The sequence below is a fragment of the Vipera berus genome (genome assembly GCF_964194415.1).
Source record: "Vipera berus genome assembly, chromosome: 2".
In the NCBI taxonomy this organism is placed as follows: domain Eukaryota; kingdom Metazoa; phylum Chordata; class Lepidosauria; order Squamata; family Viperidae; genus Vipera; species Vipera berus.
Genome location: NC_138203.1, coordinates 285,770,313 through 285,791,547, shown reverse-complemented (window position 1 = coordinate 285,791,547; position 21,235 = coordinate 285,770,313). Strand labels below are relative to the sequence as shown.

General features: G+C 47.5%; 1 protein-coding gene across 1 annotated transcript; it reads right to left on the bottom strand.

Annotated features, from left to right (window-relative positions):
• Nucleotides 1-8,061: 8,061 nt before the first annotated feature.
• On the bottom strand, nucleotides 8,062-19,701 carry LOC308663054 (uncharacterized protein; the record flags this gene model as incomplete). The annotated part of the gene is made up of 4 exons (XM_081319196.1): nucleotides 19,596-19,701; nucleotides 16,046-16,141; nucleotides 12,220-13,164; nucleotides 8,062-8,264 (listed from the first exon to the last, which is right to left on the bottom strand). Exons 2-4 carry the CDS (start codon nucleotides 16,107-16,109, stop codon nucleotides 8,062-8,064), a joined length of 1,212 nt encoding a protein of 403 aa, XP_081175322.1. The 5' UTR covers nucleotides 16,110-16,141; nucleotides 19,596-19,701.
• Between the last annotated feature and the right edge of the window lie 1,534 nt (nucleotides 19,702-21,235).

The following is a 21,235-nucleotide window of genomic DNA, read 5'->3' as shown; positions in this document are numbered from 1 at the left end:
AAGGCCTCTGATCATTTTTTTATCTAAATTTTTTATAGGGTTAGGGAGAGGGGTGGGTGATAAGGGTTGTCTGGCTTTGGGGGGTGGCCAATCAACCATGGCTCAGGCCAGACTTGGGTCCGACCGCGCGGCGGGAGAACAGGGTGTCGCTGTCTCCGGAGCTCACGAGCGGGTCGTGGGATTACCAATTCCCACGACGGGGAATGGCAGCAGGCGGATAGACAGGGGGCCGTATCGCTACCGGGAGGGCCATCTCCGCTACTTGCAAGCGGTGAGGCGCTCCGACCCTCTGCTTCTTCCCCGAGGTCCCAGGAGCGAGGATGTGCAGCCTCCTGAGCTCCGGCTGGTGTATCTGAATGCCAGGTCCGTGGTCAACAAAGCTCCCCTCGTTAGGGATTTAGTTGAGGGTGAGCATGCGGACCTGGCCTGCATCACGGAGACTTGGTTGGGCCCAGAGGGTGGGGTCCCTTTGGTTGACCTCTGCCCACCAGGCTTCCGGGTGCTACACCGGCCACGAGCTCATGGTAGGGGTGGGGGAGTGGCGGTCACTATTAGGGAGACCTTATGTCCGCGGGAGACCACCGTTTTTCAGATAGTCGGGTGTGAGTCTCTCTTTGTGAGATTTGGTTCTGGGGCGCAGTTGGGCTTGCTGCTGGTGTACATTTCGCCTAGTCGCACAGCGGCAGCCCTGCCCGAGCTGCTCGATATCCTCTCGGGGTTGGTGGTTGAGTTTCCCAAACTTATAGTTTTGGGAGACTTCAATCTACCATCCCTGGGAGGTTCATCTGAGCTAGCTCGGGAGTTCATGGCTTCCATGACGGCCATGGACCTGACGCAAGTAATTTCTGAACCAACTCATGAGGGAGGTCACACCCTTGACCTGATTTTTTTATCTAGACGGTGGTTGGATGATCTTGGTGGGGGCTCTCCATTTATTATGCCCCTGTCATGGACCGATCATCATCTCCTGCGGATGGTCTTCCGTTTTGCCACCCCCCGCCGTGGGGGTACGGAGCCACTTAGATGGTACCGCCCCAGACGCTTAATGGATCCTGATAGATTCCAAGCGGCGCTGGGGTCCCCACCTGCCTCCATTGCTCACAGCTCGGCGGATGCCTTAGTGGAAGCCTGGGAAAGGGCAGCCACTGAGGCACTTGACCGGGTTGTACCCTTGCGGCCCCTGACCCGGCGCAGATCCCAGCGAGCTCCATGGTTTACCGCGGAGCTCCGGGAGATGAAGCGTCGGAAACGGGGCCTAGAGAGCTGTTGGAGGTCTAGCCGATCCGAACCCGACCGGTTGCGGTTAAGAACCTACATTAGGTCTTATCTCGCAGCGATGAGGGTGGCGAGGTGTAACTACTTCTCTACCCTCATCGCGTCCGCAGATAATCGCCCGGCCGCCCTGTTTAGGGTGACTCGCTCACTTCTTAATCAGGAGGTGAGGGAGGATCCCTTGCAGGGTCGTGCCGAGGAATTTAGTCAACATCTGTCGGATAAAATCGCTCGGATTCGGACCGGTTTGGACTCCAACTGGGCAGAGTCTGGCGATCAGGACACGAGCGGTCTTGTCAATGTTACCTGGGAAGAGTTTGATTCTGTGACCCCTGATGAAGTGGACAGGATTATGGGGAGGCTGAGCTCCTCCACATGTTTGTTGGACCCGTGCCCTTCCTGGCTGGTTTATGCAGCTAGGGAGAGGACACGAGGCTGGCTCCAGGCGGTTATATCTGCTTCTTTGAGTGAGGGTTATTTCCCCACCGTCTTGAAGGAGGCGGTGGTGAGACCTCTCCTCAAGAAGCCTGCCTTGGACCCAGCTGTATTGAACAACTTTCGTCCAGTCTCCAACCTTCGCTTTCTTGCGAAGGTTGTTGAGAGTGTGGTGGCGCATCAACTCCCTCTGGTCCTGGATGAAGCGGATTATTTGGACCCCTACCAATCGGGTTTCAGGCCCGGGTACAGCACGGAGACGGCATTGGTCGCATTGGTGAATGATCTCTGGAGGGCTCGGGATAGGGGATATTCCTCTGTCCTAGTCCTATTAGACCTCTCGGCGGCTTTCGATACCATCGACCATGGTATCCTGCTGCAGCGTCTCAGGGGATTGGGAGTGGGAGGCACAGTTTTTCGGTGGTTCTCCTCCTATCTCCTGGGACGCTCGCAGTCGGTGTTGGCAGGGGGGCAGAGATCGGCCCCTAGGTCTCTCGTTTGTGGAGTTCCTCAGGGGTCGGTTCTCTTGCCTCTCCTGTTCAACATCTACATGAAACCGCTGGGTGAGATCATTCGTGGTTTTGGAGTTGGGTATCATCAATATGCCGATGATACCCAACTTTTCTTTTCGACCCCAAACCACCCCAGTGATGCCCTCGCTGTGATGTCCCGTTGCCTGGAGGCGGTTCGGGTCTGGATGGGGAGGAACAGACTTCAACTCAACCCTGACAAGACTGAGTGGCTGTACATTCCGGCATCCCGGGACATTCAAAATGTTCCATCTCTTTCTGTGGGGGGTGAGCTTTTACCCCCCGTGGATAGGGCTCGCAACTTGGGAGTCCTCCTAGATTCACGGCTTACCCTGGAAGATCATATAGTGGCCGTGACTAGGGGGGCTTTCGCCCAGGTTCGCCTGGTGCGCCAGTTGCGGCCCTATCTGGACCGGGATGCCTTGTGTACGGTCACTCATGCGCTCGTGACCTCTCGCCTTGACTACTGTAATGCTCTCTACATGGGGCTTCCCTTGAAGACCACTCGGAGGCTCCAACTGGTACAGAATGCGGCCGCGAGAGTTGTCTTGGGAGTTTCCCGGTACTCCCATGTTACACCTTTGCTCCGCGAGCTGCATTGGCTACCAGTTGTCTTCCGGGTGAGGTTCAAGGTTTTGGTTATGATCTTTAAGTCCTTACATGGCATGGGTCCGGGTTACCTCAGGGACCACCTGCTGCCGGCGTCAACTCCCCTCCGCCCTGTGCGTTCCCACAGAGAGGGCCTCCTCAGGGTGCCTCCGGTCAGGGAATGCCGACTGGTGGCCCCCAGGGGGAGGGCCTTCTCTGTGGGCGCTCCGGCATTATGGAACCAACTGCCGGTGGAGCTCCGGATGACATCAGACCTCCGAACCTTCCGTCGCGGGTTGAAGACCCACTTATTTGAATTAGCGGGTCTGGCCTGATGGGGGATTATGGGTTTTAAATTTGGTGTTTTTGTATTGTATTCTTGTTTTTAACTGGGCATTGATGTAATTTCCTTTTAACTTTTGTACCGTTATTTTTATATATGCCCTGTGAACCGCCCTGAGTCCCTAGGGAGAAGGGCGGTATAGAAATCAAATAAACATAAACATAAACATAAAAAAGAAGTGGGAGTAGCTCTCAAAGGCATAAAGTTCAAGAAAATTGTCCCATGGGAAACACAGGATGGTGGAGGAATGCACTGTGACAATAAGTGGAAACCTTTGATACGGCACACTAGGGAAGAAAGGTGGCTGTTTGGTGTTTAAACAAGAACATAAAACTTTGTCAGCCCTGTCCCAACTTGGTCCTCTGGGCCAGAAGTCCCCGCTACCGGGTTATGGCCCATTGGCCACCGGTTGGCATGAGTGGCAGGTCAGTAGCCGTGTATGCACATGCATGCACAGCCGCCATTATGTGAGTGTCACCATGCACGTCACAGGTGTTTGTGGCCCCAATTGTGTGAGCGTCGTCACAAGCTTTGCAGTCTTTTGTGTCTCCACTTGTGCGACCCACGGGTCTTTGTGCATGCACATATGTGTGCACATGCGTTTCCCCCTCCCAGTAAACATCTCTTGTTTCCTGCCTCCCCCAAATCCAGACCGCCAAGACCAAAAGTTTGGAGACCTCTGCTCTAGGCCAGAGTTCCCCAACCTTTCTGGTTTCGTGGACTGGCAGGGGAGGGGGGGGAGGGAGAAAGGTTACATGTGAACAGGAGTGGGGCAAGTGCACACATATGCGCAGCAAACACACAGCGCACACAAATGGAGCGCCCCCACACACACTTGCCCGCCACTTCTGTGGTCCAGTTCCAAATGGCTCAATGGCCTGTAGTGGGCCACAGCGTGGGCTTTGGGCACCCCTGCCTTAACCATTATCCCAGGCTGTCATCCTGCTTACATCCTTCTTAACACCTGCTGCCGGCATCAACTTCCCTCCGCCCTGTGCATTCCCACAGAGAGGGCCTCCTCAGGGTGCCACCGATCAGAGAATGTCGATTGGTGGCCCCCAGGGGGAGGTCCTTCTCTGTGGGCGCCCCGGAGCTATGGAATCGGTTACCGGTTGAGCTCCGGATGGCGCCCGACCTTCGCTCCTTCCGTCGCGATCTAAAGACATTCTTATTTGAACAAGCCGGCCTGGCCTGATGGGGGATGGGGGGGGTTTATTGTTATTTTAATATTTGTATTTACTGTTTTTAGTTGGGCATATATTTAATCCTTTTTAACTTTTGTATCTCTGTATTTTTTATGCTTGCCCTGTTCACTGCCCTGAGTCCTCCGGGAGAAGGGCGGTATATAAATAAAATTATTATTATTATTATTATTATTATTATTATTATTATTATTATTATTATTATTATTATTATTATTATTATTATTATTATTAAAATGGAGCAATTAGAACTAAACCAAGGGCTCCAGATGTCGACATCCCAGAGAGTTTGCAATAGTGATGAATATGTGGAGTTCATGTTGCAGAATGAGGGTGAAGTTTCATTCTCTAAACTCTTGGGTTGGTTTCTGAATGTTTCGTTACCAGGCTACGTAACATCTTCATTGGAGCTTAGGGGATGTCAGCGTCTGCATTTTCTGTTTATAAGATGTGGGTATGTCAAGTGAGGGTCTGACAATGGGTCAGGTGTGAGTCATGAGAGAGGCTGGTGATGAGTCTTCTGATGGGGAGGTTACTTCAGGTGAGAGTCATTGGAGGGTGTAAGACAGAGGTGTCAAACTGCCGGTCCATAGGCCAGTTGCATCATGCGGAGGATGCGCCCACCCCAGCTCCGGTAATGAAAAAAAATCACGATATGCCGTGACAGATCACATGACAAGTTTGGGACCCGTGGTGTAGGATATCAGTGGGTCAGGTGTGAGTGTAGAAGGGTATAACAATCTTGACAGTAGTTTGTTTTCAAGATCCAAATCTCCCTCTCAATTGCTAGAGAATTAGGCTGTTTGACTCTGCACCAGGATCTTCCTCCTGGTTAATTAAACCACTCCAATCGTTTCATGCCCTGTGGCTGGAACCCTAACCCCTTTCTCCAATACAGGTAGTCTAACGACTGAGGCAAGAAAGGTTGTAAAATGGGGCAAAACTCACTTTAACAAATGTCTCCCTTAACAAGGGAAATTTTGGGCTCAGTTGTGGTCGTATGTTGAGGACTATATCTAGTGTCTATCCACCCTGTTAGGTCTGGCTTTGTGTCTAAGAGAGCTTGTTCTGGGTTCCATCCCCAAGAGTAGCATCTAGTCCTACCTAGGAGGTGGGTTTTTTGTGCCATGGCACTATCATCTCCCCACCATCCAGATCCAGCTTGGTTCAACCCTGCTAGACTTTTGCAAAGCATTAATAGCTTGGCTTTGTCATCAGGCCTGGGGCCTTGATAGTGTGCATGAGCCCGTTGTCTGATTATATCGTGTGGTGTTTGATTATTCCCACTGCTATTTTATTGCTTTTAATTATTGGTTGTGCTTTAACTTTGCTGTTATGTTATGTTAATTGTAAGCCAGTCGGAACCATGTATAAGATGGGTGGCTATACACATTTTTTAAAAAAGATGAAAGAGCTGCTACAAAATGCACAATTTTCCACTTTAATTAGAACCATGTTTTCAATCCTCTTACACCTTAATTCAAGAGTTCTCTGATGTTTCCAGCTATGTAGATTGGCAGGAGAGAGGGGATGGTTCGCGTAAGCACTATCAAGCCCGTACACAGCTCTATTTATGCGAGCAGTGTGCATGAGCACCTGCTTCTCAAAGAAATGGAGCACAGCCATGTGCACTTGCTCACATCCTGCTTGAGCGAGTAAGGATGTCCGTGCAGACGTGCCAGCTATTTCCACGGCTCAGTTGCAAAACCCTCATGCCCACTTGTAAAAGAATGCAAATGACCAGCTGTCTGCAACAAATATAAATTCTTCCATTCCCCACCATCCAGTCAGAGCTGGAGAAGCTCCTTGAATGAGAAGCTAAATGTCTTCAGAGAAAAACAAGAAAGTACAGTTGCCTCCTGAAAAATAACCTTTGGGACAACCATGCCCTGGTTGACTGAGAATCTCAGTAGATATGTGGAAAATAAGGTTTCTGGTGCTTCAGAAACACTTTCTACATTGAGTGTATTTGTATGGTTTCTCCCCAGTGTGGATTCTGTAAAGTATCATAAAAGTTCTTTTTTGACCGAAGCTTTTTCCACATTAAAGGGACGCGATGGCTCAGTGGGTTCGGATGGTGAGCTTGTCGATCAGAAGGTCGGCAGTTTGGCGGGTCGAATCCTGAGTGCCGCGTAGCAGAGTGAGCGCCTGTTACTCGTCCCAGCTTCTGCCAACCTAGCAGTTCAAAAGCATGTAAAAATGCAAGTAGAAAAATAGGGACCACTACGGTGGGAAGGTAACAGCATTCCGTGCGCCTTTGGCGTCTAGTCATGCTGGCCACATGACAACGGAGACGTCCTCGGACAAGCGCTGGCTCTTCGGCTTTGAAACGGAGATGAGCACCGGCCCCTAGAGTTGGAAACGACTAGCACGCATGTGCGGGGGAACCTTTACCTTTTTTTCACATTCCTTGCATTCATATGGTCTCTCTCTGGTGTGGGTCCTTTTGTGGTGAACGAAGTTCCCTGACTCAGTGAAGCATTTGTCATATTCGGTGCACTTATGGGGCTTTTCTCCTGTGTGCATCCTTTTATGGATATTAAGGTGACTTGTTTGATTGAAGCACTACCCACATTCAGTGCATTGATATGGTTTCTCTACAGTGTGGATATTTTTATGGGAAGTTAGGTGGCCAGATTTGTGGAAGCTCTTTCCACACTCCAGACATTTGAACGGTTTCTCCCGTGTGTGGATCCGTTCGTGGGCATGAAAGCCACCAGAATTGGCAAAGGACTTTCCACATTGCAGTCATTTAAAGGGCTTCTCCCCTGTCTGGATTCTGTGATGGGCAGTAAGGTGTTCTGAGAAACGGAAGCTCTTTCCACACTCCATGCATTGAAATGGTTTTTCCCCCGGTGTGGATCCTCTTGTGTGACTAAAGATGAAGTTTTTGACTGAAGCTCTTTCCACAGTGCAGGCACTTATAAGGTTTCTCCCCTTTATGCATCCTATTATGTAAAGCTAGAGTACCACTTCTGGCAAAGCTTTTCCCACACTCCAGGCATTCATAGGGTTTCTCACATGTGAATCCTCTTATGGACATTAAGGGCATCAGGGGTCTTGAAACATTTTCCACAGTCTATGCATTTATGTGGCTTCTCTCCGGTGTGGATCCTCTTATGTAAATTGAAATTGCCATTTTGTGTGAAGCTGTTTCCACACACTGTGCAGCGATACGGCTTTTCCCCTGAATGGATCCTATTATGATAAGTGAGGTGACTTGCAGAACGGAAGCTCTTCCCACATTCCAGGCATTTACATGAATCATTCCCAGTGGGGCTTTTTTTTTCCAGGAATTTGGTTCCTGGCTCTGAGTAAGCTTTGTTCTACCCTCCCAAAATTGATACTTCTCCTCACTATGGATGATTTGATGGGAAGTTAGGGAGGTGCTGGTTCTGAAGTTCTTTCCACAGGTGATGCATTGATGCCATATCCTCCCTTTGTGGACCCTCTGATGGGAATTCAGGTGACTTTTCTGACTGATGTTTTCTCCAAATTTCAGGCATTTATATGGATCCTCTGTATTGACAATGTTTTTATGGGATGCAAAGGAGCGGCTTGTACCGAAACTTCCGCATGCTCTGTGCATTTGTATAGTTTCTCTCCATCTTGTATCTTCTGATGAAGAGGAAGAGGAAGGGTCCTTCTGGACTATTTCCCGCTTTCACTTTCTCTACACAATCACATAATCCTAATTCATCTCTGAGTATTTTTCCTCACCCTGGACATGCTCCTTTTTCTTGGAGATCATCACTGTGGAAGAAAGAGCCGATGTCTGCTCCTCCTTTTCCTTAGGCCTTTCCTTTTCACTCATCTTTCCCACATCTTCCTTTTTGGCTGTTAGAAAAGGTGTTGACAATGCTTGGCTAGAATCCTTTATCTTCTCATCACCACCTATTTTGGGGGGAGGGAGAAAAAAAGGTTACTTGACACAAACTGTGGTGTGAAAGGAATTAAGCACCATTTGTTGCATCCCTTATTTGAACATTCCTGAAACTCCCACCACAATCTCTATTTTTCTCTTAGCTCTTGTTGTGATTCTTCCTGCTTCTAGCAGGCTGTGCGGTATTATGCTTCATATCTCCAGTAGTCAATATAAAATCTGCCATAGGCTTCCCTCTTGCCCTCTGTGCTGCAAAATACAAACCCCTAATGCTGGGAAAGATTGAGGGCAATAGAAGAAAGGGATGACAGAAAATGAGGTGGCGAGATGGAGTCACTGAAGCAGTAGTCGTGAGCTTAAAGGGACTTCAGAAGACAGTACAGGAAGGCCTGGAGCAACGTTGTCCATGGGGTCTCGATGGATCGGACATGACTTCGCAACTAACAACGTCAAGTGAGGGTCTGGTGATGGGTCATGTGCGATTCATCAGAGAGGCTGGTGATGAGTCTTGTGATGGGGAGGTTACTTCAAGTGAGTCATAGGAGGGTGTAAGACAGGGGTGTCAAACTGACAGTCCATGGGCCGGTTGCATCATGTGGAAGATACGCCCACCCCAGCTCGGGCAATGGAAAAAAAGTCACGATTCACTGCGACACGTCACGTGACACAGCGAATTTGGCACCCATGGTATAAGACATCAGTGGGTCAGGTGTGAGTGTAGAAAGGTATAACCATCTTAACAGTAGTTTGTTTCTCAATTGCTAGAGTTAGGCTCTTGTTTCTCCTGCGGCTCCCAGCCGCCCAGTGCGTGCGCACCTCTTCTAACGGGCAGTGGTGCGCGCGCACCTCTCCAAATGGAGAGTGGCACCGCCCGTTCCGAAAGGTGCGCGCGCACCTTTCCGAAGGGCGGAGGTGCACGCGCACCTCTCCAAGCCGCCGCCGTCCCGTCCGGAGACCTGCCGCGTTCGTCAAACATTGACGAACACGGCAGCTGTGCAAACAGGGAGGCGGCGGTTTGGAGAGTGCGCGTGCACTCGCCAAACTGCTACCATCCCGTCCGGAGACCTGCCGCGTTCGTCAAACATTGACGAACACGGCAGCTGTGCAAACGGGATGGCAGCGGTTTGGAGAGTGCGTGCGCACTCGCCAAACCGCCGCCATCCCGTCCGGAGACCTGCCGTGTTCGTCAAACATTGACGAACACGGCAGCTGTGCAAACGGGATGGGGGCGGTTGGGAGAGTGCGCATGCACTCGCCACACCGCCGCCATCCCGTCCGGAGACCTGCCGCGTTCGTCAAACATTGACGAACACGGCAGCTGTGCAAACGGGATGGCGGCAGTTGGGAGAGTGCGTGTGCACCTCTCCCAAGCCGCCGCCGTCCGCAGACCTGCCAACGTTTGGGGAGGTTTGGGGAGGTGCGTGCGCACCTATGGTCATTCAGAGAGGTGCGTCTGCTCCTCTCCAAAGGTTTGGGGAGGTGCGCGCGCACCTACGGTCGTTCGGAGACGTGCGCGCACACCTCTCGGAATGGGCAGCGGCGCCGCTCTTTGAGAAAGCTGCCGCGGCACGTTTGCACACTGCCGAAAGCGGCAGCTTTGCAGACGGGCTGTCGCCGTCGCGCAACCGGGAACAGGTTCCATCACACATAAAAAAAATTGGCAACCGCGCGCGTTCGCGCATGCGCAAAAACCGTTTTGCGCATGCGCAAAATGTTTTTTGCGCATGTGCGTGCATGGACGCACGCACGCGGCTCCCACTTTTTTTATGTGTGATGGAACCGGTTCCCAGTGGCTCTTTTCCTTTTTCAGGTTGCCAACCCCTGAGTTAGGCTCTTGTTTGACTCTGCACCAGGATCTTACCGCTGGTTAGTTAAACCACTCCAATCGTTTCATGCGTTGTAGCTGGGTTACCTATCGAACCCGCCCGTCCACTCTCCAGTACAGGTAATTCTCGACTTACAACAGTTCATTTAGTGACCGTTTGAAGTTACAATGGCAGTGAAAAAAGGTCCTTATGACCGCTTTTCAAAATTACGGTCATAACTGCATCATCCCATTTCCCTGTGATCAAAATTCAGACATTTGGCAGCTGACTCATATTTATCATGGTTGCAGTCTTCCTGGGGGCTCACATGATCACCTTTTGTGACCTTCTGACAAGCAGTCAATGGGGAAGCAAGATTCATTTAATAACCAGGTGACTAACTTATCAACTGCGGTAATTCACTTAACAAGGGAGGCAAGAAAGGTTGTAAAACGGGGCAAAACTCACTTTAACAAATGTCTCCCTTAACAAGGGAAATTTTGGGCTCAATTGTGGTCGTATGTCGAGGACTATATCTAGTGTTTATCCATCCTGTTAGGTCTGGCTTTGTGCCTAAGAGAGCTTTTAATTATTGGTTGTTCTTTTACTTTCCTGTTATGTTAATTGTAAGCCAGTCGGAACCATGTATAAGATGGGTGGTTTCTGGTGCTTCAGAAACACTTTCTACATTCAGTGTATTTCTATGGTTTCTTCCAGGTAAATCATTTTATGGCAATAAGCAAATAACAGGCACCAAAGCACTTTATAACCTTGAGATATTTATAGTAGTTTCTCCAATGAGCAAATCCTGTAACAAGAATTTTTTTTAAAAAAAGCTCTTTCCACACTTGATACATTTAATGGTTTCTTTCTACAGAATACAAATGACCAGTTGTCTGCAAAGAATATAAATTCTTCCATTCCCCACCATCCAGTCACAGCTGGAGAAGCTTCTTGAATGAGAAGCTAAACATCTTCAAAGAAAAACAAGAAAGTCCAATTGCCTTTATAACCTTGAGATATTTATAGTAGTTTCTCCAATGAACAAATCCTTTAACAAGAATTTTTTTTAAAAAAAAATATCTTTCCACACTTGATACATTTAATGGCTTCTTTGGTGAATGAATCTTTCTATGGATGTTACATGACTGATTCTAACTAATTACTTTTCTACGTTCAACTCTTTTATCTGGTTTCTCACCAGTATGTGTCCTCCTATGGTAATTAAAACCACCACTACGACTGTAGCATTTTCCACACTCCATACACTTATATGGTTTCTCTCCTGAATGAATTCTTCTGTGGCTATGAAGGGAACTATTTTGACTAAAGCACTTTCCACACTCCCCACATTGGTATGGCTTTTCACCTGTGTGGGTCCGCTTGTGGGAAGCACGGTCACGGGAAGTCCTAAATCCCCTTCCACACACTACACACTTATAGGGTTTTTCCCCAGTGTGGATTCTTTCATGGGAAACAACTTCTTGAGGATCACTGAAGCTCTTTCCACACACCGTGCATTTGTATGGTTTCTCCCCAGTGTGGATTCTATAATGTATTATAAAAGTTCCTTTTTGACCGAAGCTTTTTCCACATTCCTTGCATTCGTATGGTTTCTCTCCAGTGTGGGTCCTTTTGTGGGAAACAAGGGCCCCTGAGTCAATGAAGCATTTGTTACATTCAGTGCACTTATAGGGCTTTTCTCCTGTGTGGATTCTTTTATGGGTATTAAGGTTACTTTTTTGATTGAAGCACTTCCCACATTCGGTGCATTGATATGGTTTCTCTCCAGTGTGGATATTTTTATGGGAAGTTAGGTGACTGGATTTGCGGAAGCTCTTTCCACACTCCAGGCATTTGTATGGTTTCTCCCCTGTGTGGATCCGTTTGTGGGTATGAAGGCTACCAGAATTAGCAAAGCACTTTCCACATTGAAGGCATTGAAAGGGCTTCTCCCCTGTGTGGATTCTGCGATGGGCAGTAAGCTGTTCTGAGAAACGGAAGCTCTTTCCACACTCCATGCATTGAAATGGTTTTTCCCCAGTGTGGATCCTCTCGTGTGACTGAAGATGAACTTTTTGACTAAAGCTCTTTCCACAGTGCAGGCATTTATAAGGTTTCTCCCCTTTATGCATCCTATTGTGTTTCATTAGTGTATCACGTCTATTGAAGCTTTTTCCACACTCCAAGCATTCATAGGGTTTCTCCCCTGTGTGAATCCTCTCATGGGAAGTAAGGGCACTGGAGGTACAGAAGCATTTTCCACACTCTGTGCATTTATGCGGCTTCTCTCCAGTGTGGATCCTCTTATGTAAATTGAAATTGCCATTTTGTGTGAAGCTCTTTCCACACACTGTGCAATGATACGGCTTTTCCCCTGAATGGATCCTATTATGATAAGTGAGGTGACTTGCAGAACGGAAGCTCTTCCCACATTCCAAGCATTTACATGAATCATTCCCAGTGGGGCTTTTTTTCCAGGAATTCTGTTCCTGGCTCTGAGTAAGCTTTGTTCTACCCTCCCAAAATTGATACTTCTCCTCACTATGGATGATTTGATGGGAAGTTAGGGAGGTGCTGCTTCTGAAGCTGTTTCCGCATTGATGCCGTATCCTCCCTTTGTGGACCCTCTGACGGGAATTCAGGTGACTTTCCTGACTGATGTTTTCTCCAAATTTCAGGCATTTATATGGATCCTCTGTTTTGACAATGTTTTTATGCGATGCAAAGGAGCAGCTTGTACCGAACCTTTGTGCATACCCTGTGCGTTTGTACGGTTTCTCTCTCTCTTGTATTTTCTGATGAAAAGGAAGAGGAAGGGTCCTTCTGGACCATTCCCTGCTTTCACTTTGTTTCTCTACACAATCACATAATCCTAATTCATCTCTGGGTATTTTCCCGCACCCTGGACATGCTCCTTTTTCTTGGGGATCATCATTGTGCAAGAAAGAGTCTATGTCTGCACATTGGAAACTAGAGTATTTCTTCAGCTCCTCCTTTTCCTCAGGCCTTTCCTTTTCACTCATCTTTTCTTCATCTTCCTTTTTGGCTGTTAGAAAAGGTATTGCCACTGCTTGGCTAGAATCCTCTATCTTCACATCACCACCTATTTTGGGGGGTGGGGGGAGAAAAAAGGGATAATTGACACAAACTGTGGTGTGAAAGAAATTAAGCATCATTTGTTGCATCCCTTATTTGAACATTCCTGAAACTCCCACCACTGTTTCTATTTTTCTCTTAGCTCTTTTTGTGATTCTTCTTCCTGCTTCTAGCAGGCCGTGTTCGAAACATGGTATTATGCTTCATATTGACAGTAGTCGATATAAAATATGCCTTAGGGTTGCCCTCTTTGCTGCAGAATACAAACCCCTAATGCTTTGGGGGAAATCATTTTGACTCTCGAGTGAAGCCCCATCAACTCTGCTTCTCCTTCAGGTTCAGTTCGAACGATAGAAGGAGGGACTCTTGAAAGATGACTTTGTTCAAAAATTGGATGACAACAGAAGACAGGTTCACCAAATTTACAACTGAGAAAGGAGAAACATCAACTGATGTCTCCTGCTTGAGCAGTGGGTTGGAATAGAAGACCTCCAAGGTGCCTTTCAGCTCTATTCTGGTTGATTGATTGATGTCCTAACTGAGGTTTTTGACTCCTCTGCTTGAGGATATTTTCCCTTGAAAATACCGGTTTTCATCTTGAGATGTTCATTCTCACCTAGCTCTCCTAAAGGAAGATCTCCTTTTGGGGGGGGGGGACGGCCTTGCTGGCATCCTGCCATCAAAGGCTAGGAGAAGGGAGGACATGGGGGACAAATCAGCAATTAACCTGTGTGTGCACATGATGGGAAACAGAGTACAAAGAAACTCCAAAGCAGTTTGTACCAGCACTCAAAGCTATAGACCCTGAGAAAGAATGAGGATTGCCCCAAACATCTCAGTGTTCTCAAAACACCTAGGCGGATCCTTATTGGTTCAAGATGGACTGGTCATGGGAGGAGGGCTGGGAGGAAGAAAAACATTTGAATCTCCGAAACAAGGAGAGAAGCAACCTAGAACTAAGAAAAATATTCCTGACAGTTAGAACAATCAATCAGTGGAACAACTTGCCTCCAGAAATTGCAACTGCTCTAACACAAGCTTTTGAGAAGAGATTGGACAACCATTTGTCTGAAATGGTATAGGGTTTCCTGCCTGAGCAGGGGGTTGGATTAGAAGACCTTCAAGGTCCCTTCCAACTGTGTTGTGTTATTCTATTCTATTCTGTTCTGTTCTTTTCTGATTCTAATTCTATTCATTTCTGTTTGGTTCTACTCTTAATTCTTATTCTATTCTATTATTCTATTCTATTTTCTACTCTTAATTCTTATTCCATTCCATTCCATTCCATAAATTTAGTTGTAGTCAGACTCTACTGCAGCCAATATTTTTTTAGTAAAAGAATCTATCATTTCAATTAAATGGAGTCGAAGTGCTTTCTTTCCTAAGAGATAGGACTAGGGCAGGCCTGACATCCGCAAAATGAAAGCCATTTCTAAGACTACAAACAGACAGGATGAGAACCTGTCTAGGATGAGAAACTGCATGGAAAAACACCTCTCTCCTCCTCCTGGAGAGAGTGTGGATGGTTTAGCCTATCTTAACACACCACGTAGAAGAAAAAATGTGGTTAAGTGTACACAATGAACAGCATTTCATCTTAGAAACACATCAGCTACTCGCTTCAACCACCCTTTCAGTCCAGAGGAAAGAAAATCCCTTAAAAACCAATAATGTCCAGTTGCCTTTTGAAAAAACACCTTTCAGACAACTATGACCTTCTTGATTGAGAATCTCCATAGAGATTTACAGGATCTCTACTTGTTCCTGCATTTGCATGTAGCACTAAAAAGGGAGAAAATGGGATGGATTAGGGTTGGAAGATCCCATCTGCAGAGGACCTGGCCAATCCGACAAACAAGAAGTTACATCCTTGTGATAAAGCCAGGGACCCATCATTATAGACCAAAACCAGCAAAATGAAAGCAGCTTCTAAAAAGCCCTCTACAAAGTGGGATAGGCACAATCAGAAACTGGCTCAGATGGGTAACTTCATGGAGACAGCGTGGAGATTTTAGGCCATTTTCTCAGACTACGTAGGAGTAGAAATGCAGATAAGGACACTGCTGTTTATTGTATACAGCGAAAAAAACTAGCAGTTCATCTGAGAAACAGATCAGCTGCTCACGTCCACCACACTTTCAATCCAGAGGAAAGAGAATCTTTCAGGGAATCATGCAGCAGGTGTCCAAATGAAGTCAGAGACACTGACGGGAACTTGTAGTTTAAATAAATATATTTCACCTCAATATTTACAGTAAAGAAGATAGTCAGTCTAACAGGAGCATCATGAGGTAAACCACAGGATCATCCTGAGGTAAAATTGCAGAGCAGACACAGGAAAAAAGGCGGGAAACAAGGAAACACCCCTTTACACTCACACTAGCTAATCACAGCATAAAGGTAAAGGTAAAGGTTCCCCCGCACATGCGTGCTAGTCGTTTCCGACTCTAGGGGCCGGTGCTCATCTCCGTTTCAAAGCCGAAGAGCCAGCGCTTGTCCGAGGACATCTCCGTGGTCATGTGGCCGGCATGACTAGACACCAAAGGCACACGGAACGCTGTTACCTTCCCACCGGAGCGGTCCCTATTTTTCTACTTGCATTTTTATGTGCTTTCGAACTGCTAGGTTGGCAGAAGCTGGGACGAGTAACAGGCGCTCACTCTGTTACGCGGCACTCGGGATTCGACCCGCCAAACTGCCGACCTTCTGATCGACAAGCTCAGCGTCCTAACCCACTGAGCCACCGCGTCCCTTTAATCACAGCATAGATTGCCTCAATTAGTAGACAGCTCTATCCAACCAATCAGCTAGAATTGTAAGTTCTGACTCATTCTACAATTCCACTGTTCAAAGATACTAAATATAAACATCTTAACAGAATCCCTTACCTAAGGAGGCCATATTTGTTGCATTTTCCAGCATGACCTCTTGGTGCAGAGCCCCTTCCTCCATGGAGAAAAACACAGCTATATCAGTACCAGCTCCTAAAACAGGAAAAAAGCATTCCATGAACATTCCTATTAATGGGGGGGGAAATCAGTAAATTATATGCAAATTTTGTTCATAATGAACAAAACCATCAGCAAAAATTTCCAAGCAGGGCAAATAAACATTATTTGAAGAATCTTTCCAAAGGAATAAAAAAAGTGCAAAACCTTTCTAAGTTAATGCTTTACAGGTAGTGCTCGACTTACAATAGTTCATTTAGTGACCGAACTTAGAACAGCATTGAAAAAAGTGATTTTTGACCATTTTTCATATTTACTATTAATAACAGATCAGAATAACATAGTTGGAAGAGACCTTGGAGGTCATTCTAGTCCAACTTCTTGCTCAGGCAGGAAGTCCTATACCATTTCAGACAAATGGTTGTCCAATCTCTTCCTAAAAACTTCCAGTGTTGGAGCATTCACCGCTTCTGGAGGCAGGTTGTTTCACTGGTTAATTGTTCTAACTGTCAGGGAGTTTCTCCTTAGTGGTTGCTTCTCTCCTTGATTAGTTTCCATCTGTTGCTTCTTTTCTTGCTCTCAGGGGTTTTGGAGAATAGCTTGACTCCCTCTTCTTTGTGGCAACCTCTGAGATATTGGAACACTGTTATCATGTCCCCCCTCGTCCTTCTCTTCATTAAACTAGATATACCCAATTCCAACAACCGTTCTTTATATGCTTTAGCCTCCAGTCCCCTTATCATCTTTATTGCTCTTCTCTGCACACTTTCTAGAGTCTCAATGTCTTTTTTACATTGTGGTGACCAAAACCTGATGCAGTGTTCTAAGTGTGGTCTTACCAAGGCCTTATAACAGAATTTTGGGCTCAGTTGTGGCCATATGTCGAGGACTATTTACCAGTGGGGGGGGGGGAAACAGCAAAGGAATAATTTGCTATCAAACATCTGGAAAAGCCCTTTGTCTGAAATGGGATAGGGTTTCCTGCCTGAGCAGGGGGTTGGACTGGATAACCTCCAAGGTCCCTTCCAACTATTATTATTATTATTATTATTATTATTATTATTATTATTATTATTATTATTATTATTCATTAGACATCAACCTCAGTCAACTGAACATTCAAATTGACTGGCGTTGATGGTTGACACGGGTTGCTGCCAGCATCCTAGGTTATCAACCAGGCACCTCCTTAAAATGTAAGACATTCCAAGTAGTGCAGTTTTTTTGTAGCATTGGAGTTATTGCAGGAAGCTGCAGTTTCTTGATGTATTTTGCAGTTTTTGGACATAGTTCCCAGTGCCTCGATGACAATGGGTATCACTGTTACACATTTCATCCACAATCGCACAGTTTCGATGGCCAGGTCGCGGTATTTTGTAATTTTTTCCAGTTCTTTTTCTTCGACTCCGGCATCTCCTGGTACAGTGAGATCAATCAGCTGTATGCTTTGGTTCTCCACAACTTCAATATCTGGCATGTTGTGTTCCAAATGGTGATCTGTCTGTATCTGAAAGTCCCACAAGATCTTCACCCTCTCATTCTCAACAACGTTTTCCACCCTATGTTCCCACAACTTTTCGGATACAGGCAAGTCATATTTTTTACACAGCGCCCAGTGGATTAAATTAGCTGCTGCTGCTATTATTATTCACCATCCTAACGACATTCTTGAACCTATAGTGCAGAAGGGCGATGTTTGCCTATTTCTGTGCTACCTAGGGAATCAGTTTGTCTGAGTGCTTTGCAGCCACAGCAACACATAGAAGCTGACACTGGGTGAGAAGAAAACTGAAAGGTGTGGAAGGATCAGGGATTGGATTCAGAGGCAGGTCTCTCAGCCATGAATGTATGCATTGAAGCATCAGAGAGCTTGACACTGGAGGCCTCAAGCAGATCCCATCTAGGGGAGTTCTATTGCGTGTTCACCCTCCCTGCCAGTGAATCAGGGAAAACAAAGAAAAACTCTTTTTTCAGATGCAACTTGCCCTTTGGAACAGCCTACAGGAAATGGATGATTTCTTTTCAAATGCACACTCCCCACAGCACTTTGGATTCAGACTAGAGAGTTAGAAGGGACCTCAGAGGTCTTCCAGTCCAGCCCCCAGCTCAAGCAGGAGACCCTATCCTACCATTTCAGACAAGTGGCCGTCCAGTCTTTTCCTGAAAAGCTCCATTGATGAAGCACCCACCATGTCAAAGACGACAAGGATGTTCCACTGGTTAGCTGTCCTCCCTGTTAGGAGGTTTCTCCTTAATTCCAGGTTGCTTCTCTCCTTGATTAATGAATCAATCCATCTTTCTTGAGTGGCGATATAAAAAAAACAAGCACATGAAAAAACAAAAAGGAACTCATGAAGGAAAGAAATGTGGGCAAATTCGATCTTGAGGATTAAAGGGCATCAGAAGGACCTTTTACCTCTTCTGAGGTGGTCCCCTCCTGAATGACCTCCCCAAAAAAACCCCAATGGCTCCAAGGAGGGACCATTCCTCCTTTCTGTGGGCTTGTCCTGACTCGGTCATTTAGGATGAAAGAGCCTTCCACTGCATTCCTAGAAAGTCAGATCTGAGGTTTGCACGCTAAGATTGCCCACTTACTTTCCCCTCTCCCAAGCCCTTCCCTCCCACCCCAATTATCTCCCTGATGTCCAACTAGATTCAAACAAATTGTATGGGTAACAAACAGTTCTAATGCTTGGCTGGTTTGACCACGGTCCGGTCCGCATTGCATTCCCTTGTGGCCTTGAGGTCGGACATTTCAAAATGGTTTGGTTTTCTGGGCTCTCTCCCCCCTCCCCCCCCTTTCCCCCAGGGTTCATGGCAGGCTGGCATAAGCAAAGAAACAATGGGGCAAAGCAAGAATTCCTCCAGGGAATTCAGCAGCCATTTCAATCAAAGGCTTCTGGACCTGACAGAGAATCAGGGGAAAAAACCCATGGGAAATAATCACAGAACATAGAATCCTAAGGCTGGAAGGGACCTCCCTGAGGTCTTTTAGTCCAACTCCCTCTGCTCAAGGCAGAAGACCTTATAGGTCAAATGGTTATCCGGTCTATTTTTGAAAAACTTCCAGTAATTGGGGCAGCCACAAGTCCGGGAGGCATGCTGTTGTAGGAGAAAGTGGCCAGCAGCCATTTCAATCAAAGGCTTCTTGGACCTGGCACAGCACCGGAGAAAACCCCACGGGAAACTATCGCAGAAGGTAAGAGTCCTAGGGAACCTCTAAGGTCTTCTAGTCCAACCCCCTCTGCTCAAGGCAGGAGATTTTATACTATCCTGGTCAAAACGCTTGTCCGGTCTCTTTTGGAAAAACTTCCAGCGATTGCCTCCCCCCCCCCCCACCGCAACAACTCCAGGGAGAAAGAGTGGTGCCTACAGGAAGAATCTTAGGAGTGATTCCTAAAAGCAGCATTTAAAAGTCACATTTCCAAGACCTTTCCCCGTCTCATTCCCAGAACTGGCCTGAAGAGAAAGGAGAGTGGAAGCTTCTTACCCTCCTCTGCCCCTCGCCTGGGACTCCGTCCTCCAAGAAGAGGCGCGCAGGGCAGGACTCACAGCTCCTCCAACGCCAGTTGCCTTCCTAGCAAGCTGCATCTCCCTCCTTCCACGGAAAGATTTAAAGTGCTAGGCAGAGATTGCTTTTCCCTATTGAGGTCCCTCCCTCTTCCCATCTCCTCCTCCTCCTCTTCCAGATCCTCCCAGATCCTATGGACTCCTTCTCACTGCCCTGGAAGCTTTTGGCAAGAGGGCGCCCGCGGGCGGATCCTATTTTAATCCTGGGAAGCAAAGTTTGTGGGGGGGGTGGGGGTGGGGAGGAAAGTTAAGGGGTTTGAAGGGGTAAACTTTGGACTTTGGGATTCCAACGGGAGACAGCCATAAAAAAGGGAAAGCGAGGGATTTTTTAAAAAATAAAATAAAATAAACGGGCTTTCTTGGACAGCCATTTGTCTGAAATGGTATAGGGCAGGGGTAGGCAACCTCGGCTCTTTTATGACTCATGGACTTCAACTCCCAGGTTTCCTGAGCCAGATATTCTGACTCAGGAATTCTGGGAGTTGAAGTCCATGAGTCATAAAAGAGCCGAGGTTGCCTACCCCTGGTATAGGGTTTCCTGCCTGAGCAGGGGGTTGTTCTGGATGACCTCCAAGTTCCTTCCAACTTATTCTGTTATTCCGCCTCTCCGTTTGTCCTTCTGACAGTATGGGAGAGAGCACAGTTGCAAAGTTTCAGCGGTCCAGATCAAAACACGGATTTCATAGTCTCTGGAGATATTATTATCCATTGGAAGGTTAACATATATTGGAGGCGCCAGGAGGAGCAACCAAGCTCCGCCTTCTTCGCAGCGCCGCCAGCCTCACAGGTGAAGCCGCGCGCACATGGACATCCGAGGCATTCCCGGCGTCCTCGTTCTCTTTAAGGATTAAGGGAGCGTGTGCTTCTCCCTAGAAAGGCCATGCTGAGGAGAGGGTGGCCTTTCTGGCCTCTCCTTTGCTGTCCTGGCGGATTCCCCTCAGGAAATTCCCCTCCTGAGAACCTTCGGGAAAGACCCGTTGGAAAGGACAGCGCTAAGAGCTCCCGCCTGTCCGTGAGGAAGACCCGTTGGAAGGGGCGGGGCTAAGGGCTCCCGCCTGTCCGTGAGGAAGACCCGTTGGAAGGGGCGGGGCTAAGAGCTCCCGCCTGTCCGTGAGGAAGACCCGTTGGAAGGGGCGGGGCTAGAAGCTCCCGCCTGTCTGAGGAGCAACTGAGGGAGAAAGAAAGAGAGCGAGGAGCGACTGGAAGTCTTCAAGAATCGACTGAGCAGCCGTTTGCTCGAGCGGGGGGTTGAATTAGATCTCCAGGGTCTCTTCCAACTCACTTATTCTGTAAATTATCTAAGAAGTCCTCTTGTAGTAAAACGATGGTAGTGTTGAGGGATCCTGCCCCGACGTCCTTTTTCAAGGGAGGACTCTCCAGCTGGAAGACAGCCTTTTTTTTTTTTGAAAAACAGCCCCTAATCTGAGGTGATAAAAGCGGCTGTAGCGCATGGGGAGAAGCTGTGGAAGAGCAAAAATGGGAGATCCTGAAGGAGGGGGAGTTAATATTGAAAATGCTAGTATTGCAAGTGGGAGTACTGATCGAAAGGCATTCAGTTCT